This window comes from Coenobita brevimanus, chromosome 80 (genome assembly GCF_032717465.1).
Source record: "Coenobita brevimanus isolate Jiangsu-jjx chromosome 80, ASM3271746v2, whole genome shotgun sequence".
NCBI classification, from domain to species: Eukaryota; Metazoa; Arthropoda; class Malacostraca; order Decapoda; family Coenobitidae; genus Coenobita; species Coenobita brevimanus.
In genome coordinates this window covers 15,680,546-15,703,100 of record NC_137033.1, presented here as the reverse complement: position 1 = coordinate 15,703,100, position 22,555 = coordinate 15,680,546, and the positions used below count along the sequence as shown (strand labels likewise).

At 42.3% G+C, this 22,555-nt stretch overlaps 1 protein-coding gene across 1 annotated transcript in view; it reads left to right on the top strand.

The window, feature by feature from the left end:
- The first annotated feature begins 246 nt into the window (after positions 1 to 246).
- The window catches only part of LOC145409272 (uncharacterized), a 104,320-nt gene continuing 82,011 nt past the window's right edge, over positions 247 to 22,555 (top strand). The window contains exons 1-9 of the mRNA XM_080279752.1: positions 247 to 464; positions 735 to 749; positions 2,285 to 2,365; positions 3,348 to 3,416; positions 9,980 to 10,102; positions 10,727 to 10,904; positions 15,298 to 15,435; positions 20,498 to 20,668; positions 21,995 to 22,084. Of these exons, the coding sequence (XP_080135878.1) occupies positions 247 to 464; positions 735 to 749; positions 2,285 to 2,365; positions 3,348 to 3,416; positions 9,980 to 10,102; positions 10,727 to 10,904; positions 15,298 to 15,435; positions 20,498 to 20,668; positions 21,995 to 22,084 (1,083 nt within the window). The remainder of the gene's footprint in view (positions 465 to 734; positions 750 to 2,284; positions 2,366 to 3,347; positions 3,417 to 9,979; positions 10,103 to 10,726; positions 10,905 to 15,297; positions 15,436 to 20,497; positions 20,669 to 21,994; positions 22,085 to 22,555) is intronic.

Below are 22,555 nucleotides of genomic sequence, written 5' to 3'. Positions count from 1 at the left end.
GCTCGAATGAAAACCATCAAAGACAGATCAAAACGCTTATTGAAACTCGACAAGGAAAAATAACCAAGCAGACAGAGAATAAAAAAGAAAATCACTCTGAAAAGGCCAAGTGGAATTAAAACTATCTATTAAAGGCATCAGAGGGAGGGAAACAGAGGACATCAAAGGCGGTGAACGTAAAAACTTTTCATAAAAAAAAAAAAGTCTGCCTCCCTTTCGACACCCCAACTTTAACACAGCGAGACCATGGCATCCCTGAGTTTCGCCACGGTGGAGGAGTGGCTGGATGCGCACCCTGACCTCGCCGCAGACTATTTCGTGCGCAAGGCTGAGTTGAGCGCAGTGAACAAGTGGCTGGTGGCGCACGGGTTCCTTACAGTGACGCAGGGAGGATCCAACAGCAGGAGGGGGTCAGGAAGTCTCACCTGCAGTCCTTGTATCAGCCCGTCTTCTCCTATGGACAGGTAGGGGTATTGTTTCTCTCTCTCTCTCTCTCTCTCTCTCCTTTCAAACACTTCCACTTCATCACACACACACTCACAAAAATCTCACACTGTCTAATACACCTTCTTACTCCCACACTCTCTCTCTTTCTTGCTCACTCACTCTCTCACACTGTCACTTCTTCTAGTGGTAGGTGAACGGGACCTGCATTACAGTGGTGTGTAAAGGTAGGTTTCACTCTAGTCTTTCCACTCACTCACTCTTTTGCTCAATTTCACACACTCACTCAGTCTCACACACTCCTTGTCTCACACACCCTCACTTAATCTCACACACTCTAACACTCATTCTCACACACTCTTTCATTGGCTCACTCACTCTCATTCAGTTCCACACACTCTTTCATTGTCTCACACACTCTCTCACTTTGTCTCTTATCCACACGCAGCCAGGGTCAAGGTTATCTCTCACTTCGGTCAATACACTCAGTCTCTCACTTTTTCACACTCTCACCCACTCACTCTCTCACTCACTCTCTCTCTCACTGCCTCACACATTCTGCTTTACTCTGGTAGTGTGTTTTGGTCTGGATGTGGGTGCGAGTGATGATGTGGGTGTGGGAGTGGAGTAGGTGCAGCTGTGGATGTGGGCGTCCTTGTGGTAGTGGGTGCGAGTGTGGGCGTGGATGTGGGTGTGGGTGTGGGTGTGTGGGTGTGGATGTGGGTGTGGAAGTCCTCAAACTAAAGGTGTAAATAAATATTGCATCTAATCTTATACAACGAAAGGTCTGTCTTAAATTGAATATAATTATCCAAAGTAAACAAAAAAAATATAGAAATAGAGAGACAGATAGATAGATAGATGGAGAGAGAGAGAGAGAGAGAGAGAGAGAGAGAGAGAGAGAGAGAGAGAGAGAGAGAGAGGGGGAGGGAGGGAGGGAGGGAGGGGGTTACTCGTACTGAAGGGGTTAGTAGCCAGACAAAAATAGCCGTACAGCAACTCTCCAATCCAATCCCATGCAAGCTACCATAATTCCGAATTTTGTGAATAGAAAAATCAGTAATCAGGAATGGAGCGCAACAAGGAAGGTGTTAGGGCGGTATCAGTGTGTGGGTAAGGGAGAGAGAGAGAGAGAGAGAGAGAGAGAGAGTTTGGTGGATAGGGGAGAGCCATATTCTTTGCTATCCTTGTCTTATACTTCAGGTGGCGTCAGGATTCCGGGGGCTTGTATGGGGAGTGAGTGTGTCTGGCCCATATCAGCAAGCGTGTTTTTTTTTTTTTATATAGTTCTCCCTCCATCGTACTTTCTCTTTTCTTGTTTTCTACACCTTACCTCGCCTCATAATTAACTGGGAAAAAGAGGTGCTAATAATGATGATGATGATGATGATGATGATTAATTTTTCTCTACTGTTCTTTCTTTTTCCCTGCTTTCTATACTTTACCTAACCCTATACTCATTAATTTAGGAAACGGATGATGATGATGATGATGATGATGATGATGATGATGATGATGATGATGATGATGGCGACGATGATATTTTTCGTAAAAGTATTTGTGAGTTTTGGTAAAAAATATGGGAAATAATGGGGACCAGAGATGCAATAGGAAGAGGATAATGATGAAGATGATGATGATAATGATGATGATGACTAATGTTCTCAAATTCCCCCCCTCTGTCTGTCTGTCTCTGTCTCTGTCTGTCTGTCTCTCTCTAACTGTCTATCCATCCATCCATCCACCTATCTTCCCTCCTACCTACCTGTCCATCCATCTACTTACCTGCCTATCACTCTCTCTCTCTCTCTCTCTCTCTCTCTCTCTCTCCATTTCCCAGACTGGAGTCGCCCTTCAGCGAAGAGAAGAGGGCTAACTCCAAGCGTTACCTTCGCCACACCTTCGCCAAGTCTAAGAGCAGGTACGCCATTTATAAACATTCCTAGTTTAAGCTTCCCCCAAAGAATATTTATTTTATCTTCACTACTACTTATCTAAATTAAGGAGAATAAATTAATGTGGCGCCATATCCATAAAAATTCATAAGCCTGTTGTGTAGAATTTAGTCTGGTTTCTTTATTTTCATCCTCGGGGATTTATAACAAGACTTAGATGTATACTGAAGTGTCTGATAGGGTATTCATAAACTTTCTTCAGCTTAAAATGCATAGAGAATTACTTGTTTATGGGATTATCGTTATTCATACAGCTACCAAACTTCACACACACACACACACACACACACACACACACACACACACACACACACACACACACACACACACACACACACACACACACACACACAAGACGAATATCAAGCTGTGTATGAGATTTTTTTTTTTGCTACGTTCATCTTCAGTTATCATATACCAATCACTTCACCAGCAAATCTGAATTAATATCAAAATGACACACACACACACACACACACACACACACACACACACACACACACACACACACACACACACACACACACACACACACACACATAAGATCTCCAATAATAGTTATATTTTAATGGGACTTATTTAGCTTTTCACAGTTAAATCAGAATGAAAAGTAAAGTGAGAAAATAAGAAAAACAAAAATGATCAATTGTTTTTTGGACCCATTTCTCGAAAAGAAAAAAAAATGAGATGCTCTTCTTATTCTGACTTGGCCCAAAATTACCTTCTCCCCATCTTGAGTGCTGAGTTGTAACAATAGACCAGCACTAGAATGGAATGCTAGTCACGAAGAAGTGGCTACGGAAAGGATGGAGAGTTGTAACGCTGTCTCATTCAGTCACCGAGCTACGTGAAATGGGCTGCAAAACGAAGAATATCTGGGCCAAGTGAGAGTGAAAAGAGTATAGGATCTTCAATAAATACAATGTTGAATTATTACTTCCCTTTCAGGTCAATGTTCCGCACGTACGAACCTTCAGCAGCCTCAGCGGCGGCGGAGGCCAGGAGGAGCAGCTTCAGGTGAGGAGGAGGAGAAGGAGGAGGAGGAGGAGGAGGAGGGGGAGGAGGGGGAGGAGGGGGAGAAAAGAAACGTGGAGGAGATGGAGGAGTAGGAATTAAGTTTGAGTAGGAGGTGGAGGAGTTAGAGAAGATGAGGGAATAGAAGAGCTGTAGGTGAATTTGAATAGGAGGAGCTGGGTATGGAGGGAAAAAGACAGAGAAAGAGCAAGAGATGGAGAGAAAAACAGAGGAGAAAGAGTAAGAGATGAAGGGAAAAACAGAGGAGGAGCAAGAGATGGAAGGAAAACAGGGGAGAGGGAGCAAGAGATGGATGGAAAAACAGAAGAAGAGGAGCTAGAAATGGAGGAAAAACAGAGGAGAAGGAGCAAGAGATTGAGGGAAAAACAGAGGAAAAGGATAAAGAGATGGAACGAAAAACAGAAGAGGAACAAGAGATGGAGGAAAAAAACAGAGGAGAAGGAACAAGAGATGGAGGGACAAACAGAGGAGAAAGAGAAAGAGATGGAGGAAAAAACAGAGAAGGAACAAGAAGTGGAAGTAATTTTGAGAGGAAGGAGGAACTGAGGGACGACGAGGTGTTGTAAAAGGAGCAGAGAATTGCTCGAAGGAGGAGGTGAAGGTATGGGAAAGAGATACGTGTTTTAAGTGGCATAGGAGGCTTCGTGGCACCTCCTAATTAGCGATTTATCTCGTCTGTTACATCCTTAACATTACCTTGTATGCTATTTTGTCGTTTAATATCGACATAGTTTGCATCAATAAAATAAAGGAGGATTAAGTGAAATGTGCTGAAGAAATCGCTAAGAAGGATGTGTTACGGAATCTCCAAAGCCACTAGTAATTCGACTTAAGGAGTTAATGGGAAAGAGGAAGTACAGCAGATGAATGGACAGAAGAGGTTTAAGGAAGGAAATGATAAAGGAAATAAATACTAAAAAGGGAAGGTAGATGTGGTCGCCCACCATCCTCTCTCTCGAAAACCAGTAGTGCTGCTGACAAGGGACTCTGCACTGAGTGACAAGCTAACTGCTGGTGAGAGCCATAAAAAATCAAATAGGTAGTTGTCTGATGGTTTAATGGGTCAGGATGCTCTAACTGTATATGGCCCATCAGTGTTCGGATTCAAAGGACGGTTATGGTTTACTGCTTATAAAATGCCACCTGGCCTTAAGTGTATAAACGACACAACCTAATCCCGGGCCCTGAGCTCCTGATGTGGCAGTACGGGATTGCATGATGGATGGTTGCTGAGAATAGGTTTTTCCACTACTCACTTTACTCCAGCGACGTATTTTTTAGCATATTCTTGCACACACCGGACAAACTTCATTCACTTTATGACATATTTTCCATAGTGGCGGGGTTGAATATAGCTTTCAGTCAATTCTAAAATAACGGGCTTTCCAAAACTGATGAAAACAGCCTGGTAGCAGCAAGAATAAGCTAGAAAAAAAAAAAAATCCACAGGATGAAGAGGGTCAACGTGCAAGCGATTTTAAGTTGAAATGAAATCGTGCAATTTTTTACCGTAGAATTTTACTCCTTCACTAAGATGACGTATTTACAGCTAAAGTCTTGCTATCTCCAGACGATTTTATTCAGTTCAAGGAAGGCTTATCGATCTGGAGGGGTTAGATATGGCCTTTATTTAACGTTAACCCCCTTCTCTCTACTGGTGTGTATTCCTCAACTGAATAAATCGTCTGGTAATAGAGAGAAAAATGTTACGTCCTCAGGCTGAAGGGGTTAACAGTGATGGTGGTATGGCAACTGATGGAATTAACTCTCCTTCCCTCCCCTCCCCTCCCCCTCACCTCCCTCCTCCCCTCCTCCCCCCTCCTTTCCTTCCCTCGCCTCGCCCTCTTTCCCTACCTTTCTTTTCTACCATCCCTTCTTCCCTCCCCTTTCCCATCTATCCTTCCTATTCCTTTACCTCCCCTCCCCTCTCCTCTCCCCTCTCCTTTCATCTCTGTTCTCTTCTCTCCCTTTTATTCTCTTTCCTTCTCTTCTCTACCCCTCACCATCTCTTCTCCTCCTCTTCGCCCTCTCCCCTTCTCTCCCCCTCACCATCTCTCCCCTGCCTCCTCCCCCCTCTCCCCTTTCCTATACTCATTCAGAGGGTGAGCCTTGTCTTTCATGTCTGCTAATCTCTCCAATAATCTCTCTCTCTCTCTCTCTCTCTCTCTCCACCTTCCCTAACATCACACATCTATCCTTCCCTCCCCCTCTCTTACCTCCCCTCTCCCCCTCCCCTTTCCCTCCCCCTCCCCTTCCCTGGCAGGTTCAAGAAGCAAGTAAAGCGCGGAGTCGTCAGCCACCTGCGGAGTCTGACACATCCACCTCGCCTCTCCGCCCTCCCGTGTCTCTCTGCTTTCATCACGAATTCTGAATAATTTTCGTGTCTATCCAAGTTTCATATCTGGAAAAAATCTGAATAATTTTCGTCTCTATCCAAAATTATTGATGACGAACCGTGAATTGTTTTAGTCTCATCCATTTTCTATTCTTTTTTTGATGAGGGACAAAAGACATGACGAACTTTCCATAATTTTCGCTTCATATGCATTTTTTTTTTTCCTCTGTGGGCTAAAGATATAATGAAGTTTGGATAATTTCCCTTGTGTCCAAGATTTTTTTTTTTTTTTTTTACAAGGAGAAAAAAAAGCAAAGGGAGATTATGCGGTATTTCTGTCACTGTATAAGCAATATTCTGCCCTTTTACAATCAATATTTCTCTCATTTTACAAGCAATATTTCTGTCAGTTTACAAGCAATATTTCTGCAAGTTTACAAGCAATATTTCTGTCAGTTTACAAGCAATACTTGTTAGTTTACAAGCAATATTTGTCAGTTTACAAGCAATATTTCCGTCAGTTTGCAAGCAATATTTCTGCCAGTTTACAAGCAATATTTCTGCCAGTTTACAAGCAATATTTCTGTCAGTTTACAAGCAATATTTCTGTCAGTTTACAAGCAATATTTCTGCCAGTTTACAAGCAATATTTCTGAGAGGCTGTCGGGCGGAGGGGTGATGGTGTAAAAGGTCGGGTCGGGTAGGAAAAATTTTTACCGATATTCTTGCCTGTTTTTGTCTCGCCCCGTCTCGCTGTTTCTCGCTCTTTCCGATGTCTGTGTTTCCTCTGTCCCGCCAAATCTCGCCCGTCCTCGTCCTTCCCGATGTGTGTTTGTTTTGTCTCGCCATATCTCGCCAATCGAGGCCCTTTCCGATGTTTGTTTGTTTTGTCTCGCCATCTCTCGTCAGTTCTCGTCCTTTCCGATATATGTTTGTTTTGTCTCGCCATATCTCGTCAGTTCTCGTCCTTTCCGATATACTGTATGTTTGTTTTGTCTCGCCAAATCTCACCAGTTCTCGCCTTCTCCGATATATATGTTTGTTTTGTCACGTTAAATCTCGCTAATCCTCGTCATTCTCGTTATAAGTGTTTGTTCTTAATTTCTCGCTCTCTCCGATTAACTTCCTTGCCATGTCTCGCCAAATCTTGCTAATCCCCGCCATTCCCGATATAAAAGCTTGTTGTGCCTCGCAGTGCCTCGCAAATCCTCGTTCTTTCCGAGATCCATGTGTGCTCTGTCTCGTCAGTTCTCGCTGATCTTCGCTCTTTCCGATAAACTTGTCTTTCTCGCAAAATCTCGCTGTTCCTCGCTGTTTCCGATACATGTGTTTGCTTTATCTCGCCACGTCTCGCTATTTCTCGCCCTTTTCAATATAAATGTGTGTTTTGTCTCGCCGATTCTCGCTGTTTCTCGCCCTTCCCGACGTGACCAAAGGGGAGGATGGCTCTGTTTACATCCCCCTGTGCTGTTTTTGTCGCCTTATCAGGATGTGAACCCAGTGGACTGCACGCTGAGGCCGTCTATCTCTTGCAGTCCGCCATCCTTCCTTGAGGGGACAGGGAGGAAGTTAAGGGACATTTGTATAACTGAAGTGGAGCAGCCAGACCAAATGAAGACTCCATTTCCAGCATCCATATCCCTCTTCGCAACGCCATGAAAGACTAGCAATTATAGACGCCATGAAATTATAAACTACATGAAACTATAGACTCCATGAAAGACTAGCAAGCTATAGACGCTTCTGTGATCGCATCAGGGTCACGTTGAAGGCTTCCTGTCGCCTCTTCCTTGGCGGTTTAGTTTCGTATCTGTTGAGTTTGATTTTCGTTTGTAATCTTTGAAAGCTGCGGTAGTATGTAAAAGATTTGGGAGAGAAAAGAATGGGGTGTAGCAAGGAAAATAAATCGCTAAGGAGGAAGTGCTGGGAAGGTTGCTAGGCTGAGGAGAATTCGGCCTAAGAGTGCTGTTGGACAAGAGGAACCTGCTTGACCTTTAGTGTTTATTGATTGTACTTGTGTCTGTCTCCTGTTCCATTCCCCCCTCTGGCACACACACACACACACACACACACACACACAAATAGGCTACGGAGGCTCCCCATCACCTCTTCCATACCAGCACATTTCTTCACACTGCACGTTAATAATCTCTTACGTTGTTTACCTAAAGCATATTGATATTAAAAACTCTCTAAGTAACACAGAAGACAGTAAGAAGATGCAATATGCTAAATAATTTGCTAAGGTAGTGTTATAAAGCTTCTTAAGCATATTAGTATAAGGTCATGTTCATCTCAGGGTCGTATTCTAAGTATATTTGAAGATTTCCAAACACCTCTTCATCAGCGATTTAGTTCGCACTTTATACGTCAATATCTTCTTTTATATTACTGATGGATGCTGTGTCGATTTTAAAGCGACGTAAATAACACAGAGGATAAATGTTAATACGAAATAAATCACTGAGGAATTTATGCTACGAGGGTTCCTATAACGCCTACAGTACGGCTCTCCACCTCAGCCAGCGATTAACGTGTCCATGTCAAACGTTGTGTGTTTCTCTCCCGTTCCTCTTTCTCTCAATTCGTGTTCCGTAAAAATGAACAACGGGAACAATTTTTTACACTGTTCCTCTCTTTACTATTAATGTGTCTCTCTTTTTCAGCTTTGTCTTTATTCTCATGTGTCTGTTTTTTTTCTTGATCGTGTTTTTATGAAGCTGTGTGTCTTTTTAACCGTATCATTTAAGCTGTGTGTCTCTTCTATCCGTCTCTCTCTCTCTCTCTCTCTCTCTCTCTCTGATCCCACGTGCATTCAACGCCGCCCTCACAAACCTAATTTTGCTCTCAGTCCGTTTTTCTCTTATGACCTTCAGTGTATTCAGGGCTATCAGTTTTTTTTTTTTTTTTCCAGAATCAGTTTGCTCTGGATTGTCACACTGTGCTGGACTCTTTATTTTAGGCCTCCGGTTTGCGAGAGGGACGCCTTCAAGTGGTGGCACTGATGTAACTAGGGGGCTCACCTACCTGGCTATAAAAACGTCTCTCAGTTACTTCCCTATCCCCCGAAATGAGGATGGTGGGCTGCAGAAGAGGAACATAAGCCTACGGTCCACTGGGGTCACATTCAGCTGAACTTTGGGTTACAACTGCTTTTACTGCTACTAATCTGTTTTGGTCCCTCAGTCAAATTAGGACCCTGAATTTGCCTTCGACTTTCAGTTTACTCTGGGCCTTCAGTTTGCTTCGGACCCCCAGTTATTTCTTTTAAACCGTAGATCCTTAAGGCGAAGAAATGTATATGAAAGTCGACCGTCGTTTAAGGGTTGGATTTTTTGTTGTACCTTCAGTTTCTTATGCACCTTCAGTTTGTTCTCTCCCCTAATGCTTCTAGGACCATAAACTTGACCTCTGTGTTCCGGAAATTTGGCTCCCTTGTTTACTGTTCCCTGCCTATTGTTTGATGTCTTTTGGTGGCATGTTTTGGTGGCATATCTCTGTTTTCTTTATCACACTTTATGATTAAATTTTTCTTTTATCAAGCTGAAGCTTTGAATCAGTTTTAACTTTATATTTGAAAATCAGATAGTTTTAGCTTTAATTTCTTATACTTAACCAAATTCAGTATTGAAGAAACCAAACATGTGATGCAGTTTTAAATATATCTTGTTAGGTGCAATGATAACCAATTACTGATTTCTGAAAAATCAGTATTCCAATCTGCTCACAGTTAATGGGTTTTCTTTCTTCCCTCGTCCCCTCCATCCGCCTTCCTCCTCCCTTCTCCATCTTTCTCCCCATACCCCTCACTCCCGATTCCTTTTCATCCATTTCCCCTCCACGGCTATATTACTCACCCCTCTCCCTTTTCCTCGTCCTATTTACATCTTATCTTCCTCTACTCCTGTTCTTTCTCAACCCCTCCCCGTCCTTCTCCGCCCTACTTTTTTCATTTTCTTCCCCGTATCTCCCTGTCTTGCGTCTACTCCCCTGTTATCCCCTTCCCTCCTCCTCTTCCCTTCCTATTCATTTCATTTTTTCTCCCTCTTCATTATTCTTTGTCATTCTTTTCCCTCTGATCTCTCCCTGTTCTCTTTCAACACCTTCCCCCCACGCCCTCTACCTCTCCTCCTTCTTCCTCCCCAACCTTTCCTTCTCCTCCCCCTCCTCTCTCCCCCTCCCTCTCTTCTCCCCCTCTACCACGTACCAGGGCCATGAGGAAGTACAGCTCCCTGCCGCCCTCCTCCAACTACCTCCTATGTCTGCTGATAGAGTCTAAGGTTCGTCTGCCTCGTTTCGCCTCCACAACCCTGGATCGCAAGAAGCAGCTCAGGTACCGTATTTACAAACTGTCTTAAGCAAATCGTATGAAGCAACTTAGGTCCTACATAAACTGTCTTCTGGTTGATTGCAAAAACAATTCATGTATTGTATTTATTAAATGTCTTAGGGTTAATCACATGAAGAAGCTTAGGTACCGTAGCCTCTTCACAAACTGTCCTTAAGTTAATCGCAAAAACAGCCAAGGAATCATATCTAAAAACTGTCCTAAAATGAATTTGTGTAAAAAATATGTTTATTTGCGCTTTTCGCTTCACTGATACAGTTGCAGTAGTTACCAAACACTTCCAACCAAACTGTAAATAACGTTATAGTGAAAATGTGACTAAAAAACAGGATTTTCTTTTTTAATTTCTTGCTGTGGAGTAGGAAATGGTTATACTCTTTACACATTTTTACCTACAATTGGCATCTCTCCATCCTGACTGCCTAGTAGCAACACTACATTAACACTGCTATGATGTGATGCTAGTCACGCAGAAGAGGTATGCAAATGATGTTGTAGAACCCTAGCATTATTTTATTCTGTAAATGAACCGCCTGAAATAAGCCCCAAAGGGAAGAAAATCTGGGCCAAGTAGAGGTCAGAGAACCACAGGATCTCTTATAACTCCAGGTCGCAGGACGAGAAGGGGTTTTTCTTGGACATCGTGAAGGACATAGCCAACGACCTGGACCTGAAGGGACTGACGCACAAGATTATAGTGAACCTGAGCCTGCTACTGTGTGCCGACGGTGCCTCACTATTCTTTGTGCAGAGTACCAGTGCAGGGAAGAAAGTGCTGGTGTCAAAGGTAAGGAAATAAAGTACAATCATGGAAGAAAGTGCTGGTGTCAAGGATAAGAACTAATAAGGTACAATCAAGGAAGAAAGTGCTGGTGTCAAAGGTGAGGACTAGGAAGGTGAATTCAAGGAAGAAAGTGCTGGTGTCAAAAGTAAGGAAATAATGTATAATCAAGGAAGAAAGTGCTGATCTCAGGGAACCAATATATACAGTGTTTATTTTTTTTTTTTGCTTGGCGATAAGAATCTACTGTACACTCCTAGCCGAGAAAAATCCTAAGCCAAAAGTAATGCGTCAGGTTATAGTCACAATAAAAAAAAAAATGCCAAAGATCAGGAACTACTGTCCAGTCACCCTTCCTCAAAATAAATAAATAAATGAGAAATAAATAAAAAAATTCTTGTGAGGAAGGTAAGGCGATAATATACAATCGAATTAAAAAAGCACTTTCGTTATAGGTATGGAATTGATATGTAGTACTCCCCTTCCCCACAAAAAAATCTTGTGTCAAAAGTAAGAAGTAAAGAACAGACTCAATTAAAAAAAACTGTGTCAAAGGTAAAAATATACTGAATAGATTCATCCCTCAAAAAATAATAAACAAATAGATAGATAAGTAGGAAATGTGTCAATGGTAAAGGGTTAATGTACAGTCCTGGTAATAAGTTAGTCTTTACTCATACCTGGATCTGAAGGGACTGAGGCAGAGAACTATCGCGAACATCTCAGACGGGACCTCACTGGTCTTCGTGTCCTGCACCACAACAGAAAAAAAGTACTTGTCTCAAAGGTAAGGAATGAATGAAAAGAATAGGTAAGTGGAATAGAGCTCAATATGAAGTACACACAAAAAAATATAAAGAAGGATTCTCTTTGCCATCTGGGGAGAAATGAAAAATGTAAAAAAAAAAAAAAAAAAAAAGCTTTCATATCAAAGGTAAGGAACTAGCTCACAGTCGGCGGAAAAAGTCCTGTGGCCTTTTTTTGACCCCTAAAATATAGTGACGTCCTTTTTGTCGAAAACACAGACGGACAAATCCATTGTGTGTCTCTAACTGCGTCATTCATTCATTCGCTCACTCAACCATTCGCTTAGCCACCGTACTTTATTTTAAGGATGAAATCTGGCAAGTTACAACAGTGGAGTTTTATGAATGTCACAGTTATGGGAAGGTGTTGAGGGATAGGGGTATTGGTGGCGGTGATGGTGGTGGTGGTGTGGCTAGTGTGTGTTTGGTGTGTCTAGTGTGTGTTTGGCGAGTTTGGGATGTGTTTGGTGTGTCTGGGGTGTGTCTGAGGGGAGTGGTGTTCATCTGGGGTTGTTTCTGAGCGATGTGCCCAAAGGCGAAGAACATTTTGACATATGTTGGGGTGATGGATAAGCTGGTATTGTAGCGGCTATCATTGGTGTGTTTTGAGTTGTTTTATATAATTTTTGAAGTCTCCAGACGACTATATTCAGCCCTGGAGTGGCTTCTCGAGGTGGAGGAGTTATATAGAGCCTTCATTGACCCTTTCATTACTAGTGATTTTTCCTGATATGCATAAAATCGTCTGGCAGCGGCAAAGATAAAACATAAAGAACGTTCTCGCCTTAAGGAGGGCGGAGGGAAAGAGTGCTTGCCCATGAGTAGGAGTTTGTGTGTGTGTGTGTGTGTGTGTGTGTGTGTGTGTGTGTGTGTGTGTGTGTGTGATCATGTTTTCCCCCACACTGCCACTATAGATTTCCAGTGAACCCATATTAACAACACCGCGTTACATTGCACACATCAACCTTGCAACATGATCATTTATTTGCTTTAATAAAAATACCAGCCACACCACTGTCACTCGCTTCATACACCACCATGCCCTCATACAACACCAAACCTGCCATATATATCCTGCAATACGAGCCGCACACACCGATATATACAAATTGCACACACACACACACACACACACACACACACACACACACACACACACACACACACACACACACACACACACACACAAGCAAGGCATATACATCACTACAAACAAGTTATACAAATCAGTCTCAATATTAATGCATACCAATACGTAAGACTTCACACACACACACACACACACACACACACACACACACACACACACACACACACACACACACACACACACACACACACACACACACACACACACACACGCACACACGGGGACACAGTTACTTGACATTCCCTCCCTCTCCAACTGCACCAGACCTGAATGTATAAAGACCCAGGTCTCCAATGATCGGTTTGTCTTCATCTGACAGAACTAGGCCACCACCATAACGGGAATTCTAAGCTGTGGCTGCGTGAAATTTGAGGAACCTTAGTTTATGAGGGAGGAATAAGTCTCCTTGGTTACTAGTCAGAATTTTTCCATTGTAACTACACTTGCCCATAAACTAGAGGAGTGTACAGTGTCTGAGGAAGCTCTGTAGAAAATTAAAACCTCTTTGTCTTTAATTGATGTTTTAATGTCTCCAAATTTGTTAGGTAATTTGGCCAATATTTACAAGAATAAGATGAAGTAATAGGTCATCGTTGTGAAGTGGTTAATGGCTTAGAACATAAAACATCATCATCATCATCCCCTTCGTCCTATGTGCAGGTACAGGTCTTAGTTACGAGAGGGATTGGTTGTAAGTATGTTAATGGATCTGAGGCAACTTACCATAAATTCTAAGTTGTAGTTACGATTTATTTTTGTAGGATAGGCAAGGAAACGAGTGTGTAAAATCTTCCCATTTGTTTCATTCCTCTTTACAAGAAAAGATTTTTAGTAAAGAAAGGAGAATGATCGTAGGCTATTTTTGTTTTTAAGCTGGAAGGCCAATGAAAGGGGAATGCTGAACCCTTTCGTATCTTTAGCTCCTCTTGAGAAAAAAAACAAAAACAAAGGAAAAATCTGGTACGACAAGAAATCAATCGTCCCAAGTTCCTCCTCAAGAGAGAAAGAGAGAGACGAGGAAAAGAAAAAATCTGCCTCGGCAAGTAATCAATCGTCTCAAGCTTCTCCTAAAAAAACAAGGAAAAGAAAAAAATCCTCTACGGTAAGAAATCAATCGTCCCCAGTTCCTTCTGAGAAAAAAGGGGAAAAGAAAAATCCAAGTGACGACAGGAAATCAATCGTAAAATATGTAAAAAATAAAACTAAAAATCCCGCCTCTCCTCCCTAGCGTTCTCCTTGCATAGCATAACCAACATCTACCCAGCCAGCTTGGGGGAGAACCGCATTATCTCGCCCATATACCCACGCCATCCTCCCCACAAATTGTATTATCTTTCCCTGCAGATGACTTGAACCACTCAGCCTCAGGGCCCGTCGGGTTGGGCGGCCTTTTTTGGCACCCCTTTCTCGCCTGTTTATATCTGTGGCTGATGCAGGTTTACATATTTTTGTGTGTTCTTATATATTATTTCGTATATTCTTGTATGTTCACTTTCCCCTTCAATATAGGGACTGAATAGCCTAGCCCCGGGCCCCTACATTCCTGTTTGTGTTGGGCAAATGGGATTCGATGATGGTGACGATGATGATGCAAGTTATGTTTTCGACGCATATACATGAGAAGCCATATCCAGTGTGTGTACCTAACTGCATCACTCATTCACTCACTCGCTTACTTACCGAGTCACTGTAATTTTTTAAATAATGAAATCTGGCAAGTTGCAACCGTAGAGTATTAAGAGCGTGATAGGGACGAGTACGTAGGAGTGAGGACTTGTCCCACAGGTTCCTTCCTCCCTTCAACCCGTGGATGTATATTTCGTTATCGTCTTACTACTACCAGGCGATTTTACTCAGTTTGGGGGAGAGCCCCTGTAGTGAAAACAATAATGGAAGCTCTACATAATTCCACCAGGTAGAAATTCTCAGTTGAAGTAATAAGAGTAAAGTGCAGATATGTAATGAGACTGAAGATTATGCAAATTCACTCCAACTTAGCCTAAAATTTCACCTCTCCATCAATAGTAACAATATATAATCGCTAGAAAATGACTCTAGCCACAAAGTGCTATGGGAGGGATGTAGAGCCGAAGTATCGTATTTCTGTACCACTGTGCTACATAAGCTGCTAATGGACGAAAACCTCTGGACCAAGTTAGGGTGAAAGAACAGCATTTACACAAACCATATTATCTATCCTATTGTCCACCGTATAATCTGCCGTATAACCCAGCCCTCTAGCAGTATAACTGTCAGCTCACTGTATTTTAACCGTTTCATTCTACCCACTTACTATATCAGCCTAGTTCCCCAAGCGTTAATTCTACCTTATAATCGTATTTCAGCCATTTCATTCTGCTCACTCTATAAATCTTGCCCCACAGGTGTTCACTGTCTTAGCCGTTCATTTCTGGCCACTAAGAGCATGAATCTTGTCCCTCAGGTGTTTGATGTTCACAGTGGCACGAACATCTACCCTGCCACCACCGAAGACAACGCCATGGAGGTGCCGTGGGGGAAGGGAATACTGGGCTTCGTGGCGGAGACAGGGGATACCGTGAACCTGGAGTGTGCCTGTGAGGTGGGTGGCTCTGTGGGGTTTATCTTGGAGTTTGTTTACCTGTCTCGGTCTCTGTGTGTTATCTCGGTCTTTTTCTCTCTGTTTTTGTTTGTCTCTGTCTCTTACTTTGTCTGTCTGTCTATGTGTTTATTTATTTATTTATTTATTTATTTTTTGGCGGAGATGCTGTTAACCTCAAGGGTGCCTTTGAGGTGAGTAGTTCTATCTTTTTGTCTGTATGTATGTCTCTTTGTCTGCCTCCTCCCGCCTCTCTTTCTCTCTCTTTTTCACATACACACACACACACACACACACACACACACACACACACACACACACACACAACTCTCGCTATCTCCTTATCTTCATGTTTCTTTAATGCTGTGTTTTCTTGCAATTACTATCAACACGAAGTTCTTTGAGAGAGAGAGAGAGAGAGAGAGAGAGAGAGAGAGAGAGAGAGAGAGAGAGAGAGAGAGAGAGAGAGAGAGAGAGAGAGAGAGAGAGAGAGAGAGAGAACGCTATCCCCCAGACGTACTCATACCACTGTCTCAGAATTCCATGTCTTCTTTGCTTCTCTGTATCTCTCCTTTATTTTGTACTTGTAACCTTGACTGTATTTTCACCATGTTTATTTCTGATTATATTATCCTCCTCTCTTACGTTCGTCATTTATCATCATGTGTTGCTGATTCTACGATTTATTTTCATTATATTATGTTTTTTATTTTCTTTTTGTTTTTTCTCACGACGATGAAAAGGAAGTTCTCCCCCCTCCCCCCCCAAAGAAAAAAGTGTTCGCTTTTGAGTTCTCTGTCCTCCATTTTTCGTGTGTGCTCATTTTTTTTTTTTTGTCTGTTTTTTTAGTTATATGTTGTAGTGTCGTAAGGTGCTTGTTTTTTTTTTATTTTCCGTCTGTGTGTGTGTGTGTGTGTGTGTGTGTGTGTGTGTGTGTGTGTGTGTGTGTGTGTGTGTGTGTGTTTTGGTGTTATTTTCTATGTCCTATTTTCTCTTTCGCTATGTTCGTCTTCTTACCTCATCCAGTGTTTTTCTCTCTCCGAGGCCAGATAGATAGATAGAAAGATAGATAGATATAGATAAAGAGAGAGAGAGAGAGAGAGAGAGAGAGAGAGAGAGAGAGAGAGAGAGAGAGAGAGAGAGAGAGAGAGAGAGAGAGAGAGAGAGAGAGAGAGAGAGAGAGATCCTCCTCGACTGTGGCCGTGAGGGAGAGGGTCGTGCCTGCCTCTTTGTGCTTCTTCTTATCGTCTTTTACTCTGTCTGTCTGTCTGTCTGTCTCTCTATAATAACCTGTCATTTCATCTCCTCTCTCCCTCTCCTCTCTTTTATCTCATTTTCTCTCCCTTCTCACCCGTTCCCTTTCATCTAGTGTCCTTATTTCATGTACAATCAGAGTTCATTCTCTCTCTCTCTCTCTCTTTTCTACCCCTTTTCACTTCTTTCTTCTCTCCCTCCCATCCTTCCTTTCCCTTCCATTCTGCCGCTTCTATTCTTTTTCTCCCTCTCTTCCTCTTCCCCTTTTCTCTCCCTCTCTTCTTCCTCTTCTTTTCCTTTCTCCCTTCTTCTTCCTCTTCTTTTCTTCTTCTCCTCATCCTCTTCTCTTCTTTCTCTTTCCCTTCTCCCCCATCTCGTTTCTTTCAATACCTCTCTTCCTCCTCGTCTTCTCATCTCCCCCCCTATTTCCCTCTCGTCTCCCTCTCCTCCTCCTCCTCCTCCTCATTCTCATACCTCCATTAATTTTCCCTCCCCTATCTTTATTCCCTCATAAAGAAAATGATATTCGAGGTAAATCTCTATTCCTTGAAGAAAAAAAAAGGAAAGTGATGGCCTCAGGAAATCTTGTGTTTAGCCCAAAAATTACTGGAAAAAAAAAGCTAAAAAGTTAATAGGAAAAAATCGGGAAATAATTTTGCTTTTCTGACCCGAGGCTTAACCCCTTGAGCTCCACGGGGGATTTTTTTTTTCTGTTTTATCCCTGCTACCGCCAGACGATTTTATTCAGCTTGTGAAAGGGGTTAAAGGAGTGTCTAAATCAGTTTCCTTTTTCATACTTGTGGTCTTTTACGAATACTCTGTCTCTGTTTGTGTCTGTTTCCTTCTGCCTGTCCATGTCTGTCTACCTCTGTCTCTGTCTGTATCCGTCAAAATGTCTGTGGCTTTCTCTGTTTATCTGTATCTATGAGTATCTGTCTACCTGTCTATCTGTCTGTCTGTCTGTCCGCCTGTCTCTCTGTCCGTCATTCTATCAATCTGTCTGTCTTTCTGTCAGTCAGTATATTTATCTATCTGTCTGTCTATTTGTACCACTCTCTCTCTCTCTCTCTCTCTCTCTCTCTCTCTCTCCCCTCCACTTCTCCCTCACTCCCACTAGAACCATTCTTCTCACTTACCTCTGTCCCCTCCCCTGCCTACCCTCCTCCTCCCTTACCATCCTCCCCTCCCTTTCCACCCTCCCCATCCTCTGCCTCCCTCCCCTCCCTTTCCTCCCTTCCCCTCCTCCCTCTCTCTACCTAATTTCTCCATTCCATCTGTCTCACTCCAAGCCACCCTCTCACACACGATCTCCTCTTGACTCCTATCTTAGCTCCAGGAGATCGTGTGGCGCCATCTGTTGCTCGGACGAGAACTACTGGATCTCAGGGAATGGACTGCCTATACTCTGTTCACTTTAACTTGATCTATATTTGCCACATCTGTATCTTGAACCCTCTCCTTTAATAAGAGACTAACACAAGGACGTAGCACCAGTCACGAAGAAGTGCTATGGAAGGAATTTGATTTAGAGCCGTAGTATTGTCTTATTCTGGCACTAAGCTAAGGGAAATATGCTGGAGAAGTACGAAAATCTCTGGCAGTATAAGGTAGAAGAACTGTAACCTAGTACGGATTGATCAAATAAATAAAAAGGCTTTCAAAATTTCTGTTGTTGTGTTCAGACAGTGTGAATTTGTAGCAGGGACAGTGTTTGTGTCAAGATAATAATAATAATGATAATAATAATAATAATAACAATAATAATAATAATAATGATGATGATGATAATGATAATAATAATAATAATAATAATAATAATAATAATAATAATAATAATAACAACAACAACAACAACAACAATAATAATAATAATAATAATAATAATAATAATAATATGATGATGATGATGATGATGATGATGGTGATGATGATGATGATGATGGTGATGATGATGATGATGAGGATGAGGATGAGGAGGAGTGTGTGTGTGCAGCAAGAGTGGCATGAAGTGAGTGTGTCAGTGAATACGTGAGTGTGGGAATGTTTTGCTTATGTGTGTGTGAGTATTGTGTGTGTGTTTTTGCATGTGTGTGTGTATGTGTATATTTTTATTTATGTACGCCTGTGTTTATGTGTACTGAATATCTGCCATTTTAACATTTTTTTTCTGTGTCTACGCCCACCATATACTCAAATTTTACGTCATTACCAGGAGAGGCTATTTTTTTATGCGTGGATGATGTAACGCACCAAATCTAATAAAGAGGGAGCGGGTGAGTGGGTTAGCTCCTAATTCACTACTCTTGTTATCCTCTTTATAAAACTGCTGAGGTGGGAGGAGGAGGGATGATGAGGAGAGAGAGGGAGGGAGAGATGGATGGATAGATGGGTGATGGATTGATGGATAAAGATTGAGAGAGAGAGAGAGAGAGAGAGAGAGAGAGAGAGAGAGAGAGAGAGAGAGAGAGAGAGAGAGAGAGAGAGAGAGAGAGAGAGAGAGAGAGAGAGAGAGAGAGAGAGAGAGAGAGAGAGAGAGAGAGAGAGAGAGATCATATGAAGTTATAACAAATTTTAATACAATGAAAGTGGCGTAAAAGACGAAATATAGACAGATTATTAGAAAGACAAATTCAATGTTTACTTAAAGACAGTAAATTTCCATACTTCACTCCCTTCATACCTCCTTTACTACCTGTCTCCTATCCTACCTCTCTACCTATCTACCAACCTACTGCCCCTCCTACATCGTTTTCTACCTCCCTCCTTCTCTCGCTCTCCCCTTCCCTTTCTCCTTACCTCTAAGCCAACTTACCTAACTCCCAATATGCCTCACTACCTACTTCCCTGCCTACCTTCCTACCTACCTACCTCCCTGCCCACCTCCTTACCTACTTCCCTGCCTACCTACCTCCCTGCCTACCTCCATCAGGGCACCATAATCACACTAAAGCCATTTTCCGCCTCCCTTCGCCTACTTTGATACACCCTATTGTCTTGGCTCGGGGCAGAGAGAGAGAGAGAGAGAGAGAGAGAGAGAGAGAGAGAGAGAGAGAGAGAGAGAAGGGGAGAAAGAGAATGATGTAAATGAGCGTATGGAACTGTAGTGTGAAATGAAAGAGACAAAGGAAATAGAGAGAGAGAGAGAGAGAGAGATAATGAAATGCTGGATGAATACACCATTGTTTCTTTCCTTCATCATCATAATTAGTTCACAAAAGAGGGATGTAATTAAGACACTAATTGCTTTTTTCTGTACCTCTTTAACTTTACGTAATTTAATAATCTGTTCTCTCTCTCTCTCTCTTTCTCTCTCTCTCTCTCTCTCTCTCTCTCTCTCTCTCTCTCTCTCTCTCTCTCTCCCTGTGTGTGTGTGTGTGTGTGTGTGTGTGTGTGTGTCTGTCTGTCTGTCTGTCTGTCTCTGTCTCTGTCTATCTATGTTTCTGTCTCTGTCTCTGTCTGTCTGTCTCTCTGTCTGTCTCTGTCTTTCTGTCTGTCTGTCTGTCTCTTTCTCTCTTTGCCTCATTTTTCTTGTCTTGCCACTATTCCCTTTCCTCTTCCAGTTTATTTTCACTGTTTCCCTTGCCTACCTATCTCACCTTCTACCTCTACCCTCTACTTAAATAACCCTCGTGTGGTCGATAGGCACGCCCTTCCTTCTGTTTCTTCATTCTCTCTCACAGGGTACTAGATGGACTACGAATGTTCTTGATTTGCTTGTACTCTATACCTCTTAATCTAAGCTTATTTTTAGTGGCCCGCGGGTGGACCATGGGCGCTCACTCTCTCCTTTTTCTTCCTTCTCGCTCCTTAGGATCCCCGGTACGATGACGAGGTGGACCGAATCACAGGGTACCACACCGACTCGCTCCTGTGCATGCCGGTCCGTAACTCCTGTGATGAGATTATTGCCGTGGCGCAGGTGGTGAACAAGAGTGCTGAGGATGGGACGTCGTGTGGGTGCTTCACGATCAAGGACGAGAAGGTGAGAGAGAGAGAGAGAGAGAGAGAGAGAGAGAGAGAGAGAGAGAGAGAGAGAGAGAGAGAGAGAGAGAGAGAGAGAGAGAGAGAGAGAGAGAGAGAGAGAGAGAGAGAGAGAGAGAGGGCAGGGTACAAAGGACGGGACATCTTGTGGCTTCTCCTTTATTATGAACGAAAAGGGGAGTGATATACAGACATAGGTAGATAGACAGGTAGATAGATAAATAGATAGATAGACTGATAGACACATATAGACTGATATAGATTTAGATAGACAGATAGACAGTTAGACAGACAGATAGATAGATAGATAGATAGCCTGATTGATAGACACATAGACTGATATAGATTTAGATAGACAGATAGATAAATAGATAGACTGATTGATAGACACATAAATTGATGTAGATTTGGATAGACAGATAGACAGTTCGATAGATAGATCTGATAGACATAGATAAGTAGGTACAGTACATCGATAGGTAAGTAGAGAGAGAGAGAGAGAGAGAGAGAGAGAGACAGTGAAACGAAATGGAGAAGTTAGTGAAAAGGAGTGAAAAAAATGGAAAAAAAAATCAAGGAAAAGGAAATAGGAAGTACGAACAGGAAGAGGAAGTGAAGAATAAAGAGGAGACAGCAAAAGGCAGTGAGAGGAGGACGAGGAGCACTAGGATTACAAAGGAGAGAGGATTAGGGTGAGGTAAGAGGATGAAGGGGTGAACCGAGAGAGAGAGAGAGAGAGAGAGAGAGAGAGAGAGAGAGAGAGAGAGAGAGAGTAGAACGAAATGCAGTGAGAAACAGGAATTTATGATGAATGAGAGAAACGGAATAAAATGCAGGAATAAGACGAAATATATTGATTTTTGACAAAGAGAAGTGTAAGAGTGAAAACAGTAAGAAAAATTATAGGGCAGAATGAAATGCAAAGGGAAGCGAGAGGTAAACATGGCGGAGAAAAATTAAAAAAAGGAAGATGAAAAGGAAGAAAAGAGGAAGAAGAAAGGAAACAGTAAAAATGCGATAAATAAAAGCCTAAACATAGGACAGAACAATACCCTCAATAAAAAAATACAAAAATAAAGATAAATAGATAAATACCTGTAAGTGTTGGGACTGTGATATGGAACTGAATGAAGACAATGATGACGATAATGAACATAAAAATGATAATGATAACGATGATGATAACGATGATGATGATGATGATAATGATGATGAAAATGATGATGATGATAACGATGATGATAATGATGATGATGATGATAATGATGATGATGATGATAATGATAACGATGAGTTGTATCTATATATATTTTTTTCTTTGGCTCAGGTGTTCGAGACGTACCTGCAGTTCGTGGGGATCGCCATCACCAACGCCCAACTGATGGAGACCTCGCAGCAGGAGTACGAGAGGAACAGGGTCAGTATCAGAAGGAGTTGTGGCTTTCAGTATGAGAGGTGCTTTCGGAATAAGAGGTGCTGTTAGTAAGAGGATGCTGTCAGTAAGAAGGGAAGCTCTTTTCTCACCTTCACTGCGAGGGGAGAGGGGCGAAGACTTGTAACCTTTTCAGCACGAGGATGAAGCTCTTGATATCCCTTCAGTACCAGTTGGGGGTCTCTTCCAAGCTGATTAAAATCGTCTGGAAGCAAGAATTAACTATAAGATATCACTGTATTGAAGGGGGTTGAGTATACAGTATAAGGCCTCCTCTGTGTGTCGCTTAGATTATTAATGTAAGTAATGATTAACAGTGTATTATGCTTTGTGTTGTCTGTTTCATTTTGCAGTGGTTATGTTATTACTGTTGTTAGCTGTATTGTAAAACGCCACACCACACCACCCCATTACGCCACAGTCCCAAGTCACACTGCCACTACACTATCATACCTC